Below are 26,366 nucleotides of genomic sequence, written 5' to 3' on the forward strand. Positions count from 1 at the left end.
TTGAAAATTGTGGGTGCTGCTCCATCTGACTTTTTTTAATAGTCTCACTTCAAGAACTACCTGGCCAGTAACATCCACATTTTCTAAACTTTTTATAAATGTTCAACACTCACTTTTTGTATTTCAGTGAAATAGCCTTTATATTGTTAGATGCGTTTTGTTTTTTTAATGCAATGAGCAATTATCGTCCTTGGAGATGTTTGTAGGATCGTAGTTTATGCATTATGAGATTTGCATTAAAAATACTACTGGATTTATAATTGCGCCTTTAATCCTTTTTTTAATTTCTGGCACAGTGCTTTACTGCTGTGAGTTATGAGTATAGTTTAGTAGATTTCTGTGATATAGGGGACTTCAGACAAGTGTCAGAATGTAATATGTTCTGTCATCTGTACCGTTTGCTCTTTTAAGAGCATTGTTCTGGATGTTCACATATTATGTTGGAAAGGAGGGATCTGCTCCTTGCATAGTTAGAACTTTTCCTTAGTTCTTATTACTAAAGGTGTTTTAGTTTTCTTACAAGGCCAACCAGATAATGGCCAGTTTCAGCTGGGAAGGGTTTTTCCTGATGCGAGAGAGCCATGTCATTATTTTCTGTGCTGTAAGATGTGCGAGTTCTGCTGGGGGGTTTCAGCAGATGACAGGTCCGTGTTTTTCATTCCCCCAAATGCACAGGCAGTGATTTAATGATTAGACCAGGCTTTACAGGCGTGTTCCGGCAGGGTACTCTCTTCACATAAACCCAACACAATGCAGGTCTGAGCAAATCAGCAACAGGCTTCGTTACCTCCCACTCTTCTGGCGTAGTATGGTGTATGTTTTTGTTTTGAAGCTCAGGTTTTGTCTTTAGAACAAATGACAGTGGTATTGTTTCCAGTGCTCCCAACCTGAGCCCTGGATGGCCCCAGTCCTGCAGGTATTCTTGCTCACTGTAAATCGAAGAGCTGGGAATATGTGTTCAGCTGCTGCAATTAGGTCAACAATTCAATTACATCACTAAGATATGTGCTGCAATGTAAACAAATATTTATTTTTATTATACAATTGTATTGTTGTTTTTTTGTACTACGTATCGTCTGAGAGCTAGCTAAATAGCATTTCGTTATACCATATACCTGTGTATGAGTATAATGACAATAAACTTTAACTTGAATACATGCATTATGGACTGTTGGGAAAACATTCGTTATTGGACAATACTGCCACCTTGAGGTTTTCCGTGGGATTTCTTTAAGTTCCATGCAGTTTGGTGCTTTGAGAGGGTTTTTTTTAGTGACCTAGCATGTCCATTTTAATGAGAGCTTTTGAAAAAGGAGCTCTTGTGAATGTTTTCACAGAAGATGCTTATTTTCAGTGTCTAAGAAAATATTTCTTTTTGTGCAGCAGGCAAGCGATATGTAACCTCAGCATCTCCATTCTAGTTAACAGTTATTAAAGGGGAACTGCAACTCTATTTGTACATTTTGAGGTTAGAAAGAATCAGCATTGAGCGCATTTCAAACCACAGTGAAAGTAAAATTTACCCAATAATGCTGAAATCCTCCAATTTGCATAAAAAATAGACAATTTCCAGGTAGGTTTCTGTGGTAAAATGTTTGCTGCACAACCTGCACTTATTCATTCGTATGTCAATGACATTAGTCTTTACTGTGACTAGTGAGCAGAAAGGGACGCATCATGTAGCAATTCATGTGAACTCTGTAAGTCTGCACCAACTTGGGGACTTACAATACTTCAACAGAGTTCAGAATTTGATTTTTTGTTCTATAAAGTCAATTAATTTATTTTGCTTCTGAGATGTAATAACTGTTAGGAGAAATTGGGACTGCAGTTCCCTTTAACTTAATTGACCTAGAATTGCTTAATTGGCTTCCAATTACTAATCATCCTATTGATGATCTTTCCAACTTTTACAATGGAGTGGATCAAATGTGATCGTGGCTTCGCCTAAGCAAGATAATTAACCTCATCTCCTTCTGTCTAAAGTAATGAAGTTTCTGGTGCATTTAGTGACCGCTTTGTTCTCTTCTGGTTTTAGTGTACATCAGACAATGTGATGCACAGTTAATTACAACGGCAGTATAATGGTGCTTGTCATTGAAGATGGACTTCGGCATATCTGCTGAGTAGTAATTACATTGCATGATTCACACACCATTCAGTTAGAATTATTTGAAGTGGTAAACACATGAGTCAGAACGAATCGTGGATCACCATACCAGCTAAAATGTTAATCTGCATGTGGCAAAGCGTTTAGGCAAACAAAAGACTGTTGTTAATGTAAAAGAGGAAATGGGCTGTATCTTCTCTAGAGGGCAGCGGTCCATGTTGATTACCGCTGAATTCAAGGATTTGCAGGCTGCAGTGGAAGAAGGGAAGTCAGCCGTTTAGGGTTCTTGTACTTCCTGAAGTGATCTGATGGCCCTCTCTTCCTGTGCCTCACAGATGTGGTGGTGCTGCTCTGAAGAAGGATTCCCGTTAACTGACACTAATGGAGAGCTGCTGCCTGTGGTGGCCAGCGGTCAGCTGGCTAGCTTTCTCAGAATGCTTTCACATGCCCCTGTGTGTTGCTGGTCAGAGTAATTTCAGTTCAGTTCTGTCTTATTGGATTATTATCGTTAACTTTAAATACAGCCAAAACGGTTGTTGAGAGGCTCTCTGAACTTTGTACATACTTCTGCTGAAGCTGCGGTATTTTACAAGGTGGACATACAGAACTGGTTTGACCTGGAATGGAAGAATGCTGGACACAAGGGCTGCTATGTAATTCTATACTGTGTTATATAGGAATGCGTGCTACACAACTAAGGAACCAATTGTTTTAACAGATGTTATCTTTGGCCGATAGAGAAGAGGGAGGGAAGAGAAGCCAGTCTGATGAGCATAGGGAAGAGTGATGGATAACCGAAAAATATTTAAGGACTGTTCTAATTTAATTATCGTCTCTGTGTTTCGCTCCCGAGCGCATGACAAAAAATTCTTCTTTTAACTTGTGAGACGGACTCCTGACGGTCTTTTAAGGGAAGTGGGGAAAATGTCTCCAACGTGGTCATCTGGCTAGAGGCCACAATGCTCAGTTACATTAAATGGTCTGTTAATTAACTGCTCATGGCCTCATTTGTATGTTTTTGTAATTTGTGCCCGTGAGAGTTGTACAGTCAAACATGTCAAAGTACAGAAATGTTGCTTTCTAGCGACATTGCCAATGATTTTTGTGAGTAACCCTGTAGTTGTAATTTTAGCTGCCAGTCTGCTGTAATTGATCCTAAGGTTTGAGTCATTCTCCCACAGTCAGTGCTGGGCCGTGGTGCTATTGGGTTTCGTGAAGACAGGGTTTTTCTGTGTTCGGTAATTTGATGCCCCTTTTTTTTCATGCCATCTGTGGCTCTTGAGCAGACTGTTCAGCAGTGTGATGTCTGTGCTGTAGAGTCTGCCAGTGCCCCTGACAGAAGTGAGGCTTTATTCAGGTGTGGCGAGACAAGTACAGTTTGGGAAAACAACCCGTTAAACCTGGTTTTGAATTACGGTCTTGGAATTGATGGACATTGCTGTCACCATTGTACCCAATTAATAATGAATAAATGGGGGGGGGGGGAGGGAGGATCTACCACCTAGATTAATGATCAGAAAATGAATGTTTTCTGCAGTTCTGTTTTTTTTGCTTCAGCTGTGTGTGGAGGGCAGCTCAGCAAGGCAGAATTCCTTGGAGTGTCCAGTGGGAGGCAGCAGCAGCTCAGGATTGTGCTGCTGAGCTTGGACAGCGGAGAACAACAGCTCTCCGCACAGTTCATGTTCCCTGCTCTCTTTGTCACGCCTGGAAAACCTTTCATTCCTTCCACTCCTGGGACATCCGAATTTATACTCGCGCTCCACGTTCGCTTTTAATTAAACATTGAGAAGGTTGTAAGAGTTTCTGAAAAGGTTTTGCTCCAGTTGTCTGTCGTTGACAGGGCATCCCAGTAATCAGTTTTAAAATGTGAAAATCTTAACTTAATATTGTAATGTGTGTGTGTTTTTTTTCCTGGTGAGCACGCAGCCCTGTGTTGCTTCCTCTTTGTGGAGACTGTATAATGAGCTGACTAGACAGCCAGACCTGTAGGGACCTGTCGGAGCGTGGAAAGGAAACCCAGAGATGGGAGAGGCGAGTCGAGTGTGAGCGATTTGCCCAGGAACGTCCAGGAGGAAATCGATCACGAAATCAACAGAGCCTCCCGATGTTCCAGCGTTTCTGTGCTCGGCTTATTTCTCCATAGAGAGAACGAGCGCGTGGATATCGGAAAGGGCAGGTGATGCTTTCGTCCCGCTCGCTAGTGATCGCACGGCGAGGTTTCCCCAGCCCGCACCGGCTTGTCTTCATCAGCCGGCGATTTCAGATCTTCATCAGCTACAGCAGTGCGAACGCAGGGCTGACTGGGTCGGGTCAATGGCTGGGTCTCCCTGTCCTGCCGGTGCTGCCTCTGTGCTTGACATTTTAGTGCAGTGGAATGTGTGAAGGATCGCTTGTTCCTCTAAAGGTTATCTTGTCTGCTCAGAGGCTTGCAGCCTGTTCTGTAGATCGGTGAGAGCACCTTGACTGAACAGGCCGCGGCTTCTTCACTTAGCGCGGTCGTACAACTGTGATGTATAAATAATTCGCTGCACGCTTGTTGCCCCTTGATTAGCGTTTGCAGTGGCGGGCTGAGTTTATGGGGCTCCCCAGGGGGCGCCGAGCTGTGGAGTGTGGTAACACCGCGGCGCCAGCGCTTGCTGCTTCACCTGTGGTGTTCACTTCGGGGTGCCCTTCACAGAGAAAACAAGAAGATGTTTTCATTGAAGAAATGAGCCAGAGCTGTGCTTATCAGTCATCATAATTGGTGTTTGAACCTATTATTTGCCTGCTGTTTGTTGGAGGCAGGAACCGATGCGTCTGGTGTGCGATAGCGGCGGCTGCGGCCTGTTCTGGCTTTGTTGTCCCCCGTACGCGTCCCCGTGCTCTGAGGAGGCCCCTGGAGGTTCAGGCCCAGCTGCGCCACGCTGTGTGGCAGATTAGCACTGGCCACTCTGTCCTTAGACTGCGTGGTTTGGGGGGTCCGTGTCCCCTCTCGCTGGCTGTGATCGAGCATTGAGTATACCGAGGAGCAGAAAATGTCGCCACAGAGGCAGAAGTTCAACAGCAGTCCCGTGGGACAGGGAGAATCGGGCCATGTCAGCAGCCCATGCAGAGGCTGTTTCCTGTACCTTTATTAGCTTTTCCCCATTAGCCTTTATTTGCTGCTGATTTATTTCCAAAAAATTTATACAGTGTTTTTTGTCGCAACGGATCTCAAAATGCTTTACAGGCAGGAAGCTCTTTGTCCAACGCTGAAGGGCATCCCCAGTTGTCCACGGGTGCCGGCGTCTCCATTCTTCAGCCCACAGGCCCTCTCACCCGCCCCCGTCCACGGGCCCTGGCGCCCTCTGTTGGCCCTCAGTGTCGATGGCAGCAGTACCTGGAGGGTGTTGCCTTTTCTAGACTGCAGCATCGTGTGCTTGGAGGAGTGACCCTTTTATTTTTTTTGGAAAACTTGATTTATTCGATTCAAATGCTGCAGATTTTTACAGACAACCTTTCTGCAGTAAAATTGATCCTTAAGGGAGAGAGAGGAGGCAGCATTTTTACAGATGCATGTGGAGTATCTCAATCGTTCTTTTTTTTTTCTTGACTTTTTTTAATGGGATTTTCCTCGGCACTCTCAGTGAAATAAATCTCGTTGTTTATAAGCAACAGAAACTCGAATGCTGCTCTTCAATTTTTTTTTTGGTCAGAACTATGCATTTTTCTCTGAATTAGATTCCTGTTTTTTCTGTATTGAGCCACGCAGTCCTAAATTAGCGTTCTGTTGGCCAAGGTGGACAGGAGCCAAGACGTCTGTTTTCTCTTTGCTATATTTACAAAACGTTATTTGAACTTGTAAATGTTTTCCTTATTACATTTTGTTGGTGCCGAACCACATTTAAATTGAGGTAAACTAATATGGGTTTGTATAATTCTTTCAGATGGAGTTAATATTTTTCTTTTATTTTTTATTTTTTGACGTGCTCTTCTGAGTCTCCCAAGTCTGGAGGTGGCTGATGCAATCGCTCACCAGCCAGTCAGGGTTCTGAACTTGGGCTGCAGTCTGGCCCTCAGAGCCCAGTAGGTGGCGCCAGTGAGGGAAAGGGAATACTTTATAATGTTGCAGTTTCCTATGCATCATGACTTAGCAGCAGGTTTCCATGCATTATTGTTTGGACCTACTCCATGACAAGGTCATGTCATGGCTGGGCAGGTCGGGAGCAGGCTGTTTTTTTTATGGGCTGGAGCCCTGACTGGAAGGAGTGCTTTCTATAAAGGTTGAAGTCCTTTTCAGTCAAAAACGTGCCCCACATCTCATGTACGTTTTCGTGACTTCACACATTTTAATGAAACAAAAGAGGAAAAGTGAGTGATTCATTCGTTCTGCCTGGAAGGTGCAATGTGTTCAGGCTGATGGATGGGAAGTCGGTGTGTAGACGCACGCTGGGGAGGCTTGTGAACGCCCTGATGCAGCTGTGTTATTTGTGGGACTTACTTAAATCCCCCCTTATACCTGGGAGAGAGCTGTGACACGAGAAAACCTTTCCCTGCGTCTGAGTTCACACTAGGCCATATGGTATTCTCCACATGGAGCTGAATTATTTACATGGAACATTATAAATTACCAGATCCCTTGCGTCGTTTTTAGAGAGCTGAAAAGGTCGATCTCTTATATGTTCAAGTGTGAACTTGACGCTCCCAAGGCAAATAAGGTTATTTTTAAATTTGCTGTTTTGCTCCTTTAAGGCAGAGCATGTAAAAGAGAAATCCGGCCCCGCATGTCCTTAAAGAAATATAAGCATGTCTTACGTTGACAAATTTCCCCATATGAAGCTGTTCCATAATAAATGGGCACTTCAGGATACAAATCGCCTTTAAAAGCCTGCATGGTGTAACCTATATTCAAGCTGTGAGAGATGTGGGCTTTGTGTAGCTCTGAAAGAGGAGAATTTTCAGCTCCAGGAAGACCTGACAAAGACTTGCTCGAGTTGTAGCAGGATTATCTTAAATACAGGTGTGGCAGGAATATGTAAGGGGAACAACGCATTGTCAAATATTGAACTATCAGGAAGAACAACATGTTCTGAAATGACAGAAGGAAGTGTTCGCTGCATTTATCCCCACACTGTAGGATATACATGCCAGATGTGAGCCAGGGACGTGAAGGCTGAAAAGGGCCACCAGCGCAAGTGGGCTTATTTCTATTAGCGTCCTTTGTTAATGTGTCAGGTCACACAGCATTGCTAAGTTGTTCCTTAGATTTCTATGAGTCATTATAATTGCTAAATATCAGTTTTTAAGTACACACACACATGAAATGACATTACTGCCCTATTTTCCCCATTTTGTACACTTTGGAATGATTTACAGAGGATGCAGATGTCTCTGTCCCTATGTGTATTGGAATACCTCTTGCAAAATGGTAATCTGGTATTTTGTCACATCCGTGGTAAATATTCATGCCTGTGGTTTCCAGCAGAGGCTGCCTGCTACCAGATTTCTTTAGCAAAGGTGAGTGATTTTAGTTTTAAATTGAGTTCGGGCCGAAGAGAGGGGCTGCCACTCGTGCTTCACCGTCCTCTTAACTGGAAGGTGATTTGTACATGGCTCACATTGAAACAAACGCCGATTGTCCACAGGCGGGACTTGTTCACTCTCACAATGTGCAGCAGTCAGCCTTGTACTGCGTGAATCGCAGCACTGGGCTGTGCAGGTGGCTCTGGCCCTCAATTAGTCAAACAAGCTCTTCCAGGTGTTCTGCAGGTCCCTCTCTGGGGCAAGGGCAAATCGGATAAAACACACGGGTACAGGAGAGACAAGATTCAGTCCGAATTGCGGTCATGCACTTGTTGAGGTGAATGCAACTGACCGCTATCTTAGTGCAAAAGATTTGGCTGCTCCGTTGCAGGAAAAGCGCTGGAGCCCAGGGAGGGAATGGCTTAGGGGCGTGAGAAACTTCAGGGGCAGAGGTCATTCAGTCGATCTTTGCTTTGTTGAGAAAGATCAGGGCTTGGAGGCATGTTTGGTGGTAACCTCAGTGTGATGGGAGCGACCGCGTGGGCGTGTGTGGTCCGGCTGTCTCCTCTATGCGCCCAAGGATTTTCCGCGTTGGCCGTCGTGTCTCGGAGCAGATCTGTGGCGGTAGGTGGACATGGAGCGTGCCATCCGAGTCATGCCCCCATTTTACATCATAGACTGTGCTTCCTTTTAGCGACCAGCATTTTAAACTCCCCTTGCCTCAAAGGAAGCAGCTGAAAGCCTTTCAGAAACTCAGTTGTTCGACATAAACGTGCCAGTATGTATTGAAAACCGAGGTGAAAAAAAATTTTCAGCTGGAGCTTAAAGCATGTCAAGCAAAAATGACTTGCCTATGGATTGGTGTCTGAGACTTCAAACAAGGCTCCATGTGTGAAAAGCACACGTTCCTGACAGCAAACTCATCCGCTTACAAAGGAGAATTATTATTGACTTTTTTTCCCTTTAAATAAAGAAGATAAAAGCCTCAACCTTGAGGGAACATCACAGTGCAAGCCTAGAAAACAGAATAATTAATGGCCCTGTCTAGGGCTGGGACAAGTTTCACTGTGAAATGGGGTATTGATTTTAAACAGATAAACTGTGTGTACTCTGTGTGAAGAAATTACCGAACAATTTAATTAGGGAAGTAACAATGATATTTACAGCTTCTCCGAGTGGTGGAGTGACTGACTGAACGTGCGGTCCTCTTTCACCCCCGGGGGTGTGTGTGTATGCGCCCCTGCTCCACATTCTTACTCAGCAAGCTGGGGGAGTGAGGGAGACTTCTTTCCTATGACATCCACTAATGAAGGGCGTCACTGGACATTGATACTTTATTAGTGATAAAGATGATTCAAGGATCATGTATTGATCATTACTACTAATTATTATTATTATTGCTATCCGTGTAACTTACAGCAGCAATCGCATTGCTGCCTTTCACTGCTTCGGATTTAAAGATTTTCCAATTTTTCTGTTCCGCCCCCCGCCAAAGGTAAGAAATTACATGGTTATCAGAGGGAGATATTTGTAGGCGTCTGAAACAAAATGTCTGCGCTGTCCTTTTGTAGTGAAGACAAAACAAAAGGCAGTCTTCCTCCGCTGCAGAAATAACTTTGTTTTGAAACTCGGAGAGCTGAGTGCTGCGATCGATGTTTGGTCTGGGACGTAACTGAATTAAAGACGGCAGCCTGACTCCTGACCTCTGACCCCCGACCTCTGACTTGAGGTTTGTGGAGTGTTTAATGAGCTGTGTCAGTGGTCGTATATCTATCTGTATTTAAACAAGGATAATACTGTGAAGTACTGAACAGCCGAATTAGAACTATAGGACTATAGGATAGCCATTCTTTGAGCCCAAAAGGTCTTGAAACATTTGTTAAAAGGGTCTCGGTCACCCTGTTATGCATGTCTTTTATAAAGGAGACAGTTTGCATGTTTGTTCCAGTACTACTTTGGCATTTACTTTTTCCCACTCTACTGAGGAAGCTTTTCAGAAACTCAGTCGGTGATGTGGAAAGATCATTTTTGTGAAATTCCCATATTCTGCTTAGCAAAGAGTGTGGTCATGTACCAACCTCAGAATAAAACCAACCTGCTTCCTTAATGACTGCGTGTTTGTTTTGGGGTTTTTTTGTTTCAGCTAAACTCAGAAAATGTAAATTACATGTTTCTTTGTTTATAATACATCTTCTTTGCTGTCCAGGAACAGAAATTGGAAAAGCATTTTTGATCAAAACTTCTCAGAATCTTTTTTTTTTAATTCCTGAAACAGGTCATGAATGGGTTTTGCCAATATGAAAAATTGTGTAGGAAAAAGTCAAATAGTCCTGACAATATGAACTTACAGTGGTGCCTTATTAATATGAACTTTGTCAAGTTTTCTCTTCTGTCCATTGAAACAGAAGCTCTGTGTTCGAGCAGGATTCAGTGTCTAAGACAGTCAGGAATTCCAGAGTGCTTACAGTGGGGTTTTTGTGATCAGACTTGATGTGATGAATGCGCAAGTGTGAGCGTTTGTCTAGTGCTTCTTTTAATTTGCTTTTCTGTAATGCATGACATTGCATTTAAATGCTTGATTAAAATCTCCTGTTGCAGTAATGAATTTTGCTGAGCGTGCCTTTGCACTGTTGCTCTCATAGAGGTGTCCTGGGTTGCCTTACAGTGAAGGCGGGCAGCTCTGTCCGACTTCTTCTGGAGCAGAGGGTTTTGCCACGTTATTCGCTTTAGTTAGTTACAAGGTTTGGCGGAACGTCCTCACTCCAGCAGAGATGAACTAGCTCTTTTCCAAGTTTAAAAGCGTCTTTTTGTGTGCGAGTCCAGACCAGTGCCAGTCATGGTGCTCGCAGAAGTTCTGGAGGCAGCGCAGTGGTCCCCTTGCAGTCAGTCCTCGGACACGCAGGGAATACGCTTTCAACAAAAGAACAGGCCGTTCCTGTTGGGGGGACTTTGCTACTGTGGGTGGGGGCTTCTGCTCGTAAGCTGTACTGCCAGGTGTCTTTCTGCTACACATAGATACGTCTCCACACCACACTGGACACTGTTGTCTGGTCCTCCTAGCCAATTTGAATGCTTTGAGGATGGATTAACTAATTGCAGCCTGCTGTTTTTCTCATTCCAAACATGTCTTTCACAGAAGGGTACCGGCTTTTCAATGTTCAGGTGGGTAGCTGCGTAGGCTGCAAAGGAACAAGTAATAGGTATATTCCATGCTGAATAGAGAAGAAAGAAAATGTTTCGGCCGTGGAGCCTTCTTCAATGTGTTCGTTCTTCGAGTTAGAAATATGCCCACAGTTTCACATCTGCAGAGTTTAGAAACACAATCCTATTCCTCATAAACTTTGCGTCGTGTGTTGGGGGTACAATATATGTGTAATACTGCTTACAGTGTGTAGAAGGGTCTTCAACAGTAAATTGTCCTATGGTGTCAGTCAAGCCAACATTATACACGCATAAAGCCTTTGCATTGAGTGACAAAACCGTTTTGCTCAGGTTAGCATTTAGGATCACACCTAGAGAAGAAAAGCAGACACTAATGGAAATATTAGTCAGCTGGCTGCGCGGTTTATTTTTAGAAGCTGGTATTTGAAGTTGGAACACTTGGTTCAGCCTGTGTGCTAATGAGTCATCAGGAGAGCTGGGCTCTCGGCGCTGTGGAGCTGATTTCAGTCTCAGCTGAAGGAGAGTGGGAGGGCAGCTGGAGGGTTCTGACCATAGTTGAAACCAGCGGTTCCAGCACCCCTCTCAAGCAAACTGCTGTGCGTTTAATACGCGGACCAGGGTGATGTTCTGCAGCGATGCAGTGAGAGCAGAGAGGTGCTAGGACTATTCTCACGATACTCCATCTGGCCCTTTAAAGAATCAAAAATTATTAGGCTTATCGCAGATGTTACTATGAAGTGTGAAAAGTGTGAACTTTTGGGGAATTTACTACCAAACTGCAACTAAAAATCATGAAGTCATGTATTTCTTACAGGGCACAATCCCAGCTGCAGAAGTCATGTCCAAAGAGAATGCTACTTGTTTTTCTGGGTGTTTAAATGTCTTTTAGACGATGTTGTGGTCATTTAATAAGGTCTACGGAGAGGCAGCACTAGGTTGTGGAGCTGTGGTGACGAACAACAATGCTAGGACAGTCACTGCCTGAGAAGAGCTGCTCTTACTTCTGTGGCTTCTTTGTATCCCTAAAACTTGTCTGATGATGTGACTCTTTCTTTTGAGTGGTTTTGTCCTGCACTGCTGTGGCAGGTGCCAGTGAGGAATGTGGGGGGCAGTTCTCTTGGTGCCCACAGAGATCACCCCGGCTGCCTGTGGGCAGGGGCTTCATTCACAATAGGGCAGTTCCCTCTCCCAGACTGGAGGCCTGCTAACAAGTACGCCAGGGACCGGCAGCGGGATTAAACCCGTTCCTCGGGGACACAGATCGTAAAAGGCTTGGTGTAGTGGCCTCCAGAGAGGACAGCACTGCCAATATTTAGTTTTTAATTTCGCTACCAATATGATCCACTGTGAAAAGTAATGTTCCTTACTCTTCAGCAGACTGATTTGCACTTTATTTTTAATTGGCACGATGTGGCATTGTTCTTACATCACTATTGATGCATATTTAAGTTGCATGAGGTGGTGGTTATATTATATCGCTGTTGGTATATCTAAGCAGCAGAGGTGGATTGTCCAATACGCCACCTAGTGTATGAGTATTCATCCCTCTGTCCACCTGCCTGGCCTTGCTTCTTGCCTCCTGCCTTCATCAGTAGGCTGCCTTGCTCATGCTGTCTTCTGTCTGGGCACCCCTCTTGCCAGTCGCCTTTGCTCGCTCTCCTCCCTCAACCCCTCCAGTTAGGAAGCTGCTACTTGCAGATAGAAAGGGTTCATCTGTGCCATCTTTCAGCCTCATCTTGACTGGTGTCCACGATTGCTCTGTGGAATGGAAATCCGCGAGAGTCATTACTGATTAATCTAGTAGGGTTGCAAAAGTGCGCTTCCTCAAATATATGCTTCACGGCTGCACGATATTCCTTTGTGCGGAGCAGAGGCGGTTGAAAGAAAGCCAGGGAAACTCCAAATAGAAGAGAGAATTTCCTATGGGCTTCCTCTGTCTTACTGTATATGGGTCTTAGAACACACTTCACAGCAGCACCTAAAACATACAGCATGCAAACTGCAGTTTGTGGTTAGAACTCGCTAAACCCAGTTTAACACATTTTAACTCATTGAGCTAGCTTTGCACAGGTTTAAAATGCAGTTTCCATTCCAGTGAAAAGGCAGGGCTAGAGCTCCAAGTGGTGAAAATGCTCGCGCCCAAAGCTGGTTGGGCTCAGTTATCAGGCGCCGCAGGGTTCGAGCCGGGGGCCGAGTCTTCCCGGGGCTCGGAACCTGCTGGACCTGCGGTGCGTCTCTGCCGAGCCCCCGGTATGTCACACAGTGAGGGACTCGGGGGGAGCAGAGCCTGTCAGCACCTCAGCCTCCCTGAGGGGGAGGGGGGGGACATGGCTCGTTGAAGCATCAAGACAGCTGACAAAATCAAATCTGCTGGGTGTACAAGAACTAGATGGCAGTTCTAATTAAATTAAAAGCGCAAGTAAAACAGTTGCCTAACTGGCATTACTGGGCTTGCAGCACAAGAAGTAACAGTACAGTAAGGCCTTGCTGTGTCGGTCCCTCAGGATCTTCTGTTTTCATATCAGTGATTCATCTTTTAGGAACATTACTCTAGCACTCATTTGCAGTAGAACTTTTTTTACATTTTTGAAGATTTAGACCTTAGTTTATTGTAATTACTAAGCTTTTGTGAGTGGTATCATTTTCATTACTGATATTTTAAAGTCTGTTTTCTTTTAATTAATTGAATTAATTGGAGAGCATCCCGATGAAGAAAGACCATCTCTAGCAATAGAGCGAGTTGTTTTCATTGTTTGTGGTTAATTGTATCCAGTTTTATTTACAAAAATACTTTGTTTAGGGGGGAAATCCTGGATCTGATTAAGACCGTTTTTGTGCTTCAAAGGGTTTTCTGAATTATTGTTCATACGTGGCCTTCTGTACTTTTTCATATGTAGCTTGAACATAAATTGACATTTTCTTCAGTAAAGGCTGAAGAAAAGAGGCTTAAATGTTTGCGAAAACAATGGTGTGCACCATCTTAGAGGTTAATAAAAAATAATTCCTAAGAACTTGGAGGGACTCCTTTAAATCATGGTCTTTAAAAAAAAAAAGGCTGATGTTTTAACTTGTGATTTAAATGACTTAGTTTTCTCATCTTGATTTAATATACCTAACTACAAACATATGTGGGAAATGTTCTTTTGGCTTTTGTCAAACTGACATTTAAGTGCATTTTTTCAACCTCTGTAACATTTGTGGTGAAGTATTTCAAAGCAAAGAATCTAACAGATTTTTGAGTGCAGTTTTTTTCCTTCATAAGTTAACATTTGGTGTTTATACATTTAACCTGGTCTTCATACACAGAACTCTGGGTGCTGAGAGTGGTGGATCGACACAGCAGCTGGCAATAAGGACAAAAAGAAATACCAAGAGATCAAGGGCTTATAAAAACATACGTGGATTTCTGACTTGCATGCATGAAACCATATTATGAGTTCAAACTCCTAGTTTATCTTTGCAAGAAAGGTTTAATTTTGGGTGCTAATGGCTTTCAGTTTAAACTAGCTGAAGGTTGTCCCAGTGAAATAATGTCCTTGTATGTATGAATGGATGTGAAAAAGGCATGCAAACTCTCATAATGTGGTTTTCTTTTTTTTCCCCTCAAATGACCATTCGGCTCGTTTATGAGAACACGTCTGTATGAGCGCTGTGTTGCTTTCTCGTTACCTGATCACAGCAAAGGAGTTGGGGCTGGTGAATTCGCCCTGGAAAGCTCGGTTGCTGTTAATGGCGTTGGTGGAGCGGTAGATGGCTCTCTTCTGTCTGCAGCAGAATTTCCAAACAGCATGCCAGTATGGTGATCAGGGCCACTATTCTGTAGGTTGTGCTTTTCTTCAGATGAGATATTAAACCAAGGTCCTGACCACTAGGTCACTTAAGATCATGGAAGAGGAGGGGTGTTAGCCGGTGTCCTGACTTAATTCCATTTTGGATTTGCACAATCTAGTCTCCATAGTGTTACCCCCTTAATTAAGTTTTGCAACTCGGGACACTTCCAAAAAGTCTTCCTTTTAACCATTAATTGTGTCAAATAAAGTTCTTTTTTATTCTAATGGGAACCTCTGGATGATTGCTGCATGAGAACACAAGAAAGGTTACAAATGTGAGGATGCAATTTGGCCCATCTGGCCTGCTTGGTAGTTTGAAGCCAATCGATCTGAGGATTTCATCCAGCCGATCCTTGTAAGAAGGTCCAGCAAAGTGGCTGGTTGGCTTGTTCCATATTCTCACCACCCTTTAGTTCCCAGTTTTACACTTCCCAGTTCCCAGTGCACTCTGGTTTGTTTGCTTTTACAAAATAAATGGCATGTAGAGTTTTGTTTTTATGTTTATGTAGCCAAAACCCCTCTGTGTCTGAACGTGCCACTTGGTGGAGTTCAGGTATGGAAGTGGACTCTCTCAAAGTTGGCAAGTCTCATACAGTGCCTAGCAGTTTCCTAGGCAAGAAGGTCGTAGGCCAAGGTTTGGAGATGTTATCTGCATCGAGAAAGCAAGTTCACGAGGCACGAGCGTGTGCCTGTTTCTTCTGCGAACGCAATGTGGTTAAGCCCATGGTAAGCAATTGTTGCTGCTGAGGAAGTAGGCGCGCTGTTCCCACGGTCGTGCAGCACCCAGGCTCCAGGTGAGGGCAGTGTGACCCAAACCTCCGCACTCATTCTGCTGCTGACCATGTGCAACACGTCACGAACAAGGCAGAGCTCGCGCTGCACAAAAAAGATTCAACTCATGGCTACATATCCGCACCCTGAAAACTCATAGATTGTTTCTTTTCTGCACATAAAAGGCTTTTTAATTTCCGATTCATAAGGGGATGACATCGGCTTTTTAGGACTCTTTACAAATAATGCTTCCTGACCTCATCTTGGCTCAGTTGGGATTCCTCTCCCTCAGATGAAGGCCACGTCCCTGCGGTGTCAGGAGGTGTGATTCTCAGCTATTTGGAATTCCCAGATTATGATATCTGTAAGACGCATTCCTGCAAATTGCACACCTACGTTACATTTTCACTGGTGTTGCCAGTGAGCTGCCAGTGAGGTTTTGGGACACATTTGAATTTTTCTTGCTCTTTTAATTAATTTAAATAATCCAACCAGCTCATTTAAGTCGGCGAGTTTCTGGCCCTAGTGAACTCTGCTGCTCCTTTGGCCAGGCCGGGTTGAATGGGCACTGATGAGAGTTAGTCTGTTTGCCTGTACTGCCCCGCTTGTAGGTGAGGCTGGAGGAAGGACAGTGCAGGTGTGAGGATTAGTGTCTGCATTGCACCGTCCACTAACGGGAGGTAAAAGATCTGTCGTGTTACTGTAACCTGTCAAAAGTTCCGGAAAGACAGTCAAGACGGCCCATCCCCCTTTCCGAATGCATCAAGCCTTATAATAGCATTATGCGTTTGTATTGTTTGTAAGGTTTTTTTTTTTTACATGTATTTAGAAATATTTTTAAACTCTTGGTTAGTTTTGGAGTGTATATATATACATGCTTTTTTTTGGTCTGAGTATGTATGTAGGTGATTTTTAGCCTACTGTGTGGTTACCAGTTCCACATTTATCTAAATGATGTGTGGCAGGCAGCAGAAGTCATCTGTGGTTAAAACAATTTGCATGCTGCAGAAAGTGTTGCATGTTTGGTTTTCGAGTATAAACTCTCAAATGTAATAAGGGCTGAGCAGAAAACCAGAATTCAGCCATTTTCAGATGTGTTGCTTCACAGCTTTGCTCTTCAGCTGGCTAAACACATTTGCTCGTACAGTACTCAAGTGTGGTTTATTTATAGACATGACCTTGGTTACTGCCTTGCACAAGGGCAAGGAGTCTTGAGTTTCCTGTTTACAAACACTGAAGTTGCTTGTTTCTAATATTGACGTTTGGACATTTGTCTCTTTCCTCTCTTACAGAAGACAGCATCTCGCACCTCTTTTCATGTGGGTTTGTTTTTTTTTTTCAGGTTTGAGGAGCTTGTAAAGAAGTTCAAAGTAGAATACCACGCTGGAGGTTCCACCCAGAATTCTGTTAAAGTCGCCCAGGTTTGCCCTTTTCTCTCCTGAATGTTTGTACTAGTACTCAGGACTGAGAGTTAGAGTTGCGGTTGGAAAACATGGTTTTATGGCAGCTTTTCAGACACCAAAGGGAAAATGCATGTAAGTTCGATTGGCAAAATTGTTCTCATGGTTCATGGATCCCTCAATGTCCTTCAAGCCCATCCGGCCCACCCATCAACTTGCTCGTCTTTTCCGTTTTAAATTGGAATCGACAATTATTTTTGTTACAGCTGTTACAACCCCCTCATTTCAGTCACTAGGTTTTTAAGCACCCTTCAGACAAGCCTGTGCATTTTGTCACTTATTGGCTTGCAAAATTGACCCCTCCATCTGCATACAGGGGAGAATGAGGTAGTGGAGAAAGACTCCTCTGGTCCCACCCACCCTTGAGCCCCTCATCTTAAAACGCACCCAGGTATCATAGCCCCATACCTGGGAATCAGTGCTGATTTGCAGGTGCTCAGGAGGCCACAGGGGGCGCTCTATCACCGACAGCCAAGAGCCCTGGCTGATTAACCCCACCCCACCCTCTTTGATGCTCAGTCAACTGTACTCTGCTGCTTGGGGAGTCTCAGTCACAGTCGGCTAGTGCCGTGACCCAGGCTTGAACCCGTGGTCACAGAACTCAACCTGCCCTGGGCTGGGAGCCTTGGCTGAGCAGCTCACAAGGCCACTAGAGTGCTCTTCTTTATCCCGTTTCATTGTTTCTACTTTTGTGTATTGGAAGACCCTCTCATATTAAATCTCTGCAGGTTTAGTGTGATGGACACACAATGAAGTGTGGATAAAAGGTCTGTTGTTGCTTCTGAAAGTGAGAAACCGTGGGGATGAAAGCACAAGCAGCTAATGTTCTGTTCTCAAGGACGTGAGGTTCAGTGGAGCGAAGGTGGGTTCCCAGGTGTCTGTGAAACCTAGAGCTGTTTCGGCGAGGAGCTGTGACGGTAGGACAGCAGGCCCTAAAGCTGAGTTTCTAATCAGCCCTTTCAGTACGATGGACAGAGAGGTGTTCAGCACTTTAATAGGACTTCTCTGAACTGTTATTGACTCATCCCTCTCAACATGTTTTACAGCATGGATGGTAAAATGCATCTTTGCTATTCATTTGTGTTTTGGTTGCCCTGTCTCTAAAAATTTGCAATGTTTATAGCCAGCAAGGTGCGTTCAGGAAAGCCTTAGAGCAGATGCACTTGTATCCAGTGTTTAGTGTAGAGATGACCTAAAATTGCATTAGTACTTGGCCCGTTCATATTATTTAGTATATTTTATTCATAAAATCAAACTTTGAACAACATATCATTTGGTTGCGTTTTGAATTTTGTAGGAGCGGTACATGTCCTTATTTTTTTTTGCTTTGTGTATGCCTTCCTGCATTGTTTAGATTCTTATAACCCAAGTGAGATGAATGTGTTCTTTTTGTGTGGTGTGTATAATTGGCAGGAAGTATGTAGTCAATTTTAAAAATCTCCTATTATGAGAACTGTGGAAACTTTATTAATGGTCTCCGATTTTTGTGTTGATCATACTATGCTTTTCACTTGGTCAATTTGAGCGTAAGAGGAAACGTGGAGCAGATGTTTGTGAGATTAACGCAGGATTTGGCATGTCACAAGCCTTAAACCTAGATGTCAGTATTGGAGAATCTGAATCTTTAAATGCAATGAATGGCACAGCTGTCTGAACCGGCATCAAAGAGACCACAGAATGAATGAGCTTATCGGAGTGGTGCTGGAGTGGAAGTGAAGAGGTACTTTTAAAAGTGCTATTGCCCTTGTAATCGTAAGCTTTAGATCTGGTCAAAAGACTGTAGAAGTTTTCTGAAAAAACAAACTAATCTGTAAACGCAGGTACGTGCTGGTCCTTCCTACACACTAAAGAGTTTTCTTTGAGGACTAATTCATGGTGCAAACATAACAAGCAAAATCGTTTAATTGGTCAACAAAATTTCTCTGCTGGTCTTAAACCTATTGTGCAACAAACTGTCATTTCCTCTCTTGCAAACTATGTATAGCCCATCACTTTTTAAAGCCTTTTTTTGAATTTACTGATTATAGGTTCTGAGGGCGCATAGAGTTCCCAAAAGATTAACTTTTATAAATTTATTATCATCTCAGTTCAGTTTTTGTGTTGGTTTTTTTTCCCCCTCCGAATTTGGACGTCATTTAAATTCTGTTGGTGGATGAACTTCAAACCCCTCCGATGAGCCTTTGATGTGTCTCGTTCTGCCATGGTGTGTGATGGTGGACTTTTCCAAGGCTCAGTATCATGCCCTGGAGCTGCACTCGAGATAAAGGCTCACCTGCAAGAAATCACCTCTTTTTCCACATCATGGGAAAATAACAAATACGGGCTTGCTCGTCTGGAGCCCTAGCATCAAAGCTCGGGCTGGTAAGAGTGCAGTCATACTTTCCACAGTGTGTAAATATTCTCCAAGACTAGAGGGCTTTTTCTTTGTAACTGATCCAAGCCTCCGTTCTTCCATTAGCATGCTTTTCTCAAAGGTTGCCCCAGCATTGGAATGAATGGGGATGGATGCCTTTAGTGTGGATGTTATAGTCAAGGGAAAGAATTAAAAAAAAAAAATTGTGTGTAAAATTCTTGCAGTTGTGAAACTAAGGGTAGTTATTTTCTGTTGCTTGAAAGCTGCCCTTACCTTGTATTCTGCAAAAAAAAGTAACATCCAAATGCAAATAAGACGCTTGTAAGCCATCGCAGAGCGACAGGCTGTCATTTTGATGCTGCAAATCACAAGCAGAGGAGTGTTTATTAATAACTCATGCACTGAGTACTGCCAGAGATTGCAAGGACTTTTAATACTCCTCCTGTCCATTTCCCCCATTAAGCAGCTGTCAGAGTGAAGGTCAGCTGATCCCTTCATAACCCCCAGCAAGGGGCTGCTCTGGGACTGAGGGCTGGGAATGACTCTCTGATATTTCAGTTGTCAAATATCCTGGGCAACTGACGTTTGACATCCGAGCCAGATAAGTGTGTCCACTTAGAAGTGGAGTTTTAGGAGTGTTTGAAATGTATTTTGATGCTTTCACACTCTGACGAAGGTTAAATTGAGACAATCTCCCCAGCTCATTTTTTCTGATGGAAAATGGCTAGGAATGTAGAACTTGAATGTCCCATACTGGACAGAAGACCTCCTAGTTCTCCACTTGATGTTAAGTAAAGAGCTGTGCATTGAGAAAGAAAACATTGTTTTCTGTCCTTCCACAGTAATTACCCCTGTCTCCAGGTTCTTTCTGTAAGCTTTCGTTGGTCATTACTTCCTGTGTAAAGTCTATTACTAAAGGGTAAAGGGGCCCAACTTTGTCTGTGAGCTCTGACTGCTTTATTGAAAACACATGTGCATGAAGCTGCTGGAACGTCTTTCTGTATAAAATCACCTCGCTGTCTTTTACATGCAAAGGACTTTCCCAGCTCATATTTTGTGTGGAAATTTAAACTAGGTTTGATGTCTAGTTTTAGGCACCAGCTTATCCCAAAGGAGCACAGTGTTCCATGACCTCATCTTTGACTTTGCAGAGATTTTTTTTTCTGAATAAAGAAACCAATCCAACTGAGTTCCATTTGCTAAATAGTTTAAATCATGGAATCTCTGGCCGTACAGTTTTCTTCTGGCATCGTGCTAGGAGAAGAAAATGTGAAGCATAAACCCATTTCATGACCAGTGTGCCATATTGCTAATGATGTATTACTCATCAGAACTGGGGAAAATGGAAAGGAAAGAATCTGGAATCCTGCATAGGTTTCTGAGATGTCAGCTTTATAGCTTATGAAACAACACAAAGGGAAATGAATCCTGTCCTGAAGTTTTAATACTCTAGGAAATCTTTAACTTGTTCGGCGGTTTACGAGGTTATTTAATGTGATCAAATGTCGTTAAACCAACTGTTCTGTCTGTACTGAGGAGGCAAGCAGATATTACAGGTAGCACTAGACTGCATGAATCTGAAGTACTGCCTGACTTAGGAAGTGATGGGGAACAGGACGTCTGTTTTTATTTTTATTTGCAGGAAAGGGAATTGTTAACTGCTTTTTTATATTTTATTTTTTTTTCTGCACGAAGCATTAATATACTGCTGTTTTAGCTCTTGTAGCTTGTGATTACAGAGGAAACGAGTGATTGTTCATTGTTGATGAACAGCGATAAGCATGCTAATTAATGATTAAACACAGCACACCTGATGAGCCTTTGATTTCTGTGGTATGAGAACCTGAAGCACTGCTTTATCATTAAAGCAGCTCTTTCATGCTTTTAGGTAAAGGTTAATTGAGGCCTGCCTGCCACTGCTGCAATGCCAATTTGAAAGTGCGAAGGCTTGTTTACTCCCTTCTTGAAGTCTTGGAGAGTCGCAGACAATTAGGCTTTCGAAGGCACAAGGTTTCTTAAGGTGTCTGTAAGTACAGTATCCCGTGTTTACTGCAGTTACAGCAGGAGCTGTGTCTCCTCTGCTCACGGGTGCAGAGGAGTGAGTGGGCCTCAGTGCAAACTGTCACAAGGTTGCAATTAAGCTACAAGTTGCAGGCGTGTGGCGTCTACTGTGAGATGAAGCCAACTGAGTGGGTAGCTCAGGATTTCTGCATTATCCTTTCTAGCAATGACTGTGTCATGTCTGCGTTTCACACTGAATACTGAGAAATGTGTAATCTGTAGATGACATCTTCAGCGTGGTTAATTGCTTCTGTCCTTGCCACTCCAGGCGTGACTCTAAAGGGTCTGCTTGTTCTTACCTCTCAGGACTACTGCAGCATAGTCTCGACAGGCGAGTGCAGCACAGTGGTAATTGCACATGGTTTGCATCTCCTCTCTCCCTAAAATGAGAACACAAAGAGACATTTAGCGCACTGTTTTGTGCTCACGATGCATTGGAGGAAAAATAGAACTGTGGGGTTGAGAATTAACTAACCAGGAGTCAGCTGGATCAATAAGATTTACTTAAATTGAACAAGCACATTGAGCCAAATATTCTCCTCTTTTGTTGGTCACTCTTATACACCGAAGGTGTTGTCATGTTTTGTCTATTAAGACTGAAAGGTTTCATGGGTGGCAGCGATGTAAGCAGAGTCCTTCTGCTTAGACTTGGTGTTCTGTTCATGTAAAGAAACAAGAGGATGCCTTTTTTCTGCCCACATTTCTCAGTGTTTATTCATGAGAGGAGGGAGTAGGTTCCTTTTTATGTGCCTGAGATTTACATTGAATAAATGTTTTAGAAGTAATAAAAGTAAAGAGAATGGTAATAATGAAGTTAGGGTTAAGAAATAGCATACACACACAGAATGCATTAAAAGTCTGAATGTCTCAGTAATTTTGGAAATATCTTTATATATTTGTATATATATTTGCTTTTCTTCATTAAAAAAGGAACAGTGGGTCTGCATTCAGAGTTTCGAAGACTGTCAGAGCAAGTTGAACCTTAGCATCTCAGCTGAAGAAGGAATGACACTAAAAAGTCAAGGAGACCTTCCTCAAAGTGGCTCATCATCAGAACTGCTGTATGGAAACATTGGTATCAGGGCTGCATTATGAATAAGACAGTAAGGATGAGGCAGATGGTGATGTAACTAAATTCACATCAGATCTCCCTGCCATTAAAACACTGCTTGATTTAGCCAAGGTGACTTACCACAGATTATGATTAATGACTAACTGCAGGCGACCAAAGACTTTGTGCAGAAGAGTATAAATAGATACTGCCTTTTGTGAAATTTGTTGTGAACATGTGGGGGGAAAAAAAGGACTTAAAACTGCAGCAGGAAAATGGACAAGTGTGTGTTGGGTCTTAAATGAAAGAAAATATTTTTGAAAACCCATATATAAAACTGCTTTCTGATGTAAATTATAAAGCAGATTTGATGAAAAAAAGGTAAAATAAGAGAGCATTGTAAGCCTGTTGTTGCATTAAAGCTTTTCTATGTGTTAAATATATGCGTGACATAATAGTGTGTAATGTAAATAAATGCCATTATTTAATATGACCTCCTGTGTGGTATATATAAGTATGAAGATCTGTCAACAGTAGGTTAATAAATTCTCTGATGTGTCCGCTACAGAAGGTCATTTACATCACTAAGACACGATAATTACTAATACTCACACCTCTTGAAACGTTTCAGAGTTGACAACTGAGTACTACAATTAAAATTCAGTTTTATTTATTATGCCATCATTAGCATTTTTTACTGATTACCATTATACAGTAGGATATCCTACTTCGGTCTATATACAAAGCTTTATAAACTGACTTTTTCTCAGCACACTGCTTAAGTGAAAGTGATACATTGCTTGTTGCCTTTGCGCTTGTGAGATTTGTGGCAGATCTCAGCAGTTATGGTAGACTTATCGCATATCAGCTTTTCAACTTCGTTAACCTGCTGACCAAATGATAAGATGGCAGGAATGTTTTGGAAATCACAGGTGTTTTCCCAACAAAAACTATTTTAAGAAATAAAGGAGAGAAAAAATAGTTAGCAAAATTTAAGTCACAGGAAACCAAAGGGAGAGTAAGTAGGATTTTCTCATTTCTGATTGAGAATTCTGTCTGAATTATTCAATGACTATATTACATAGTAAGTATATGAATGATTCTGTTAAGGACTTTTCTGTGCTCGAGTCAAGTGACTGAAGAAGTTGTAACGGGGTGTCGCAGTTAGAAAAAGCACTCACAGCAGGCGTGTTTTTCCAAATGTGAAAAAGCCGTGTTTCTTTGCGTTTGTGAGTGGAGGGATTTTGGAGAGTGTAAATGAGAAGCCGTGCGTGTTGGCGGCTGGTGAAGTTAATTAAATGAAAGCCCCTTGCCTGTACTTGGGCTATGTGTTCAAGCTGGGGGTGTTGTGGAGATGTCAGGAGACGCTGAAGGGAATGGCCTCGGCTCCAGAAGCTGGAGGGTCGCGAGTTGGGGCTTCTCGGTTTCTGACCCAAGCCGTCCCAGCGATGGGTCCGGTTTAAAATGAAGGAGCCCAGACGGGGCACTTCCTTTACTCCCAGCTGAAGAAGCTGCACACTAGAAAGATTCTTCTCCCTCCCTTCTGTGTGTTAACCTCTTTTCAGTCCATAACCACATGATATAGCTTTATTAAACATAAGTCTTTATTTCGTACATATACTTAGGTCTGTCCTGTTCCGCCCCACTGACCAAAGTCCACGTCACATTGCTCCTGAAATTCTGGGAGCACACAGGCGTGCTGTGGTCAAGCTGCTGCATGGTAACTCACGAAACAACCTTAAATATTTTGATGACAAAGCTTTTCAGAAAACTAACAGCCGGGCTATAATTAACCTTTTTTTTTTCCAGTGAAGGTCAAGAGTCCTGCCAGCTTTACCATTTCTTTAGACAGCACCCTTAAAGTCAAACCTTTACAGGCAAAGTTTTAAAGCTTCCATTTTTGATGATTGTAATGAGATGGATGATGGTTCTGAGGAGACTACTAGACTGCATGTTAAAACCAGTGTTAATACTCATTTTCAAAAATCCATCCCCTACTCAGAGCCTTTGTAAAGGATCTATATCCATCCATTAAAATTGTATACGTTAAAATGGCCAATTGAAGGTCAGAGAAAGATCAGGGTTTATTTTGCGAAATATGTACTTGTGAGCAGTGCTTTTTTTGCACATCACAAATTGAACAGGATTTTTGTCCACACTACTAGTTATTCATCTGAATTCACATTGTCAAGGACCTTTAACAAGCTTTCAGAATATTGGGCGCTGCAGCTTTTTATGACATAGTGGTGCTTACAAAGGCTGCGAAATCAAAGACCGTCTCCCTGTTCAATGTGGAAATTTTGAAAACAATTTTGTTTCCAATGTTATGAGAGAACAGTGCAATGAGAGTGTAGGGAAGGTGCGAGTGGAAACCCTGAATGAATGTGGGAGTTACTGTATTGTGGTGAAGAGGACCAGGAGACAGTGTCTGCTGGAGACTGGACTCCCCCTGGCTATTATAGCCCTCCCGCAGAGTGCAGGGGGTGGCGACTAACATTCTTCTTTCAGAAGGTGCTGTACACCGCTCCTGAAGTGTATTTCTTTGTGTTTACGCAGTAGTGAATGTAGTTGAGGAATTCCTTCAGTAATTTAGACAAGATCACAAACCCATGACAGGAGTGCGAAATATTTTTTGGGAAAATGATTCTGTAATTTAGAGATTTTTTTGCTGCACAATTCAGCCTTTTGTTTTGTTTTTGGCCCAAATCATGAACTGCTCCTTTGCTATGGGCGAGGACACAGACTGGGAGGAGCAAACCAGCTTCGCATCATTCATTTGCAACACTAAGCAAATCAAAAGGGTCAAATGAGCAGAGACACCGAGGCCTCTGTCTGTATGCGTGTCGCCTGATGCGTGCATGTGTTCTACCTTCTTGTTCCAGGCAACTGATGATAAATGGAAGAGGTGTTAGTGGGGCCAGCAGGGGGCGCTCACCCTGCAGTCCATGTGGGTCCTAATGCCCCAGTATAGTGACGGGGACACTATACTGTAAACAGGCGCCGTCCTTCGGATGAGACGTAAAACCGAGGTCCTGACTCTCTGTGGTCATTAAAAATCCCAGGGCGCTTCTCGAAAAGAGCAGGGGTGTAACCCCGGTGTCCTGGCCAAATTTCCAATTGGCCCTTACCAATCATGGCCTCCTAATAATCCCCCTCTATGAATTGGCTACATTACTCTGCTCTCCTCCCCACTGATAGCTGATGTGTGAGGAGCGTTCTGGCGCACTATGGCTGCCGTCTCATCATCCAGGTGGGGCTGCATATTGGTGGTGGTGGAGGGGAGTCCCCATTACCTGTAAAGTGCTTTGAGTGGAGTGTCCAGAAAAGCGCTATATAAGTGTAAGCAATTATTATTATTATTATTATTAAATATTTAGCATGGCACGTTAGAATAATGTTGGTGGTCTTGACCCAGGTGAGGCCCTGTGCCTTTCCTTCTGAAAGAGCTTCTGGAGTCAAATCTATCCTTCAGTAAAATTGTCCTTCACCCAAAAGGGCCAGTCCTTCACTTACTACAGGTGAATCGTTAAGAAAGCAAAATAAAAAAACACAATTGCAACCTTTGGGGTGATAACGCAAACCTTTGGGGTGATGGTGGGGGGGGCTTAAGAGCGTTGAATGAAAGGACGCTTATTTTTGTGCGGCCGTCTGTAACAGCTGCAGGAAATGCCTCGGATTCTCCATCAGGAGCAAATCCTATTAACTTACAGGCCCTTCATTCAGGGTATTCACTGCACCTATAGTCTTCATTGGGGTTCTTTTGTGTTATCCTGATACCTGTATAAAGAGGTTGGGGGGGGGTGGTGCTAGGAGCTGGGAAGTAGAAGCAGTAACTGAATAAAAAAATCCAGTCACCTGTAGCAACAGAAGTGAAGATGTTAAAATTCCCAACAGGTTCCTTCACACTTTCTCAGCCTAATACTAAGCGGCTTGAGTCTGATCAGTTCATGATCAGGTTATATGAACCCCTGAGAATTGTAAAGTGATCCACAAAAACAGCCTTTCAGGTTCACGGGCACAAGCACTGCGCCAACTGGTCACCGAGTCGAGCTTGGGGTTGAGGCTGCTGAGCTTGTCTGCGCTACAG

General features: G+C 43.2%; 1 protein-coding gene across 3 annotated transcripts in view; it reads left to right on the forward strand.

Moving 5' to 3' along the window:
- Positions 1 to 26,366, forward strand: part of adka (adenosine kinase a) — a 131,332-nt gene that overhangs the window by 14,766 nt on the left and 90,200 nt on the right. For all 3 annotated transcript variants that reach the window (XM_088634535.1, XM_088634537.1, XM_088634536.1), the window contains exon 4: positions 16,697 to 16,775. In XM_088634535.1, coding sequence (XP_088490661.1) covers positions 16,697 to 16,775 — 79 coding nt within the window. The remainder of the gene's footprint in view (positions 1 to 16,696; positions 16,776 to 26,366) is intronic.

The sequence above is a fragment of the Lepisosteus platostomus genome, chromosome 6 (genome assembly GCF_059453375.1).
Source record: "Lepisosteus platostomus isolate fLepPlt1 chromosome 6, fLepPlt1.hap1, whole genome shotgun sequence".
NCBI classification, from domain to species: domain Eukaryota; kingdom Metazoa; phylum Chordata; class Actinopteri; order Semionotiformes; family Lepisosteidae; genus Lepisosteus; species Lepisosteus platostomus.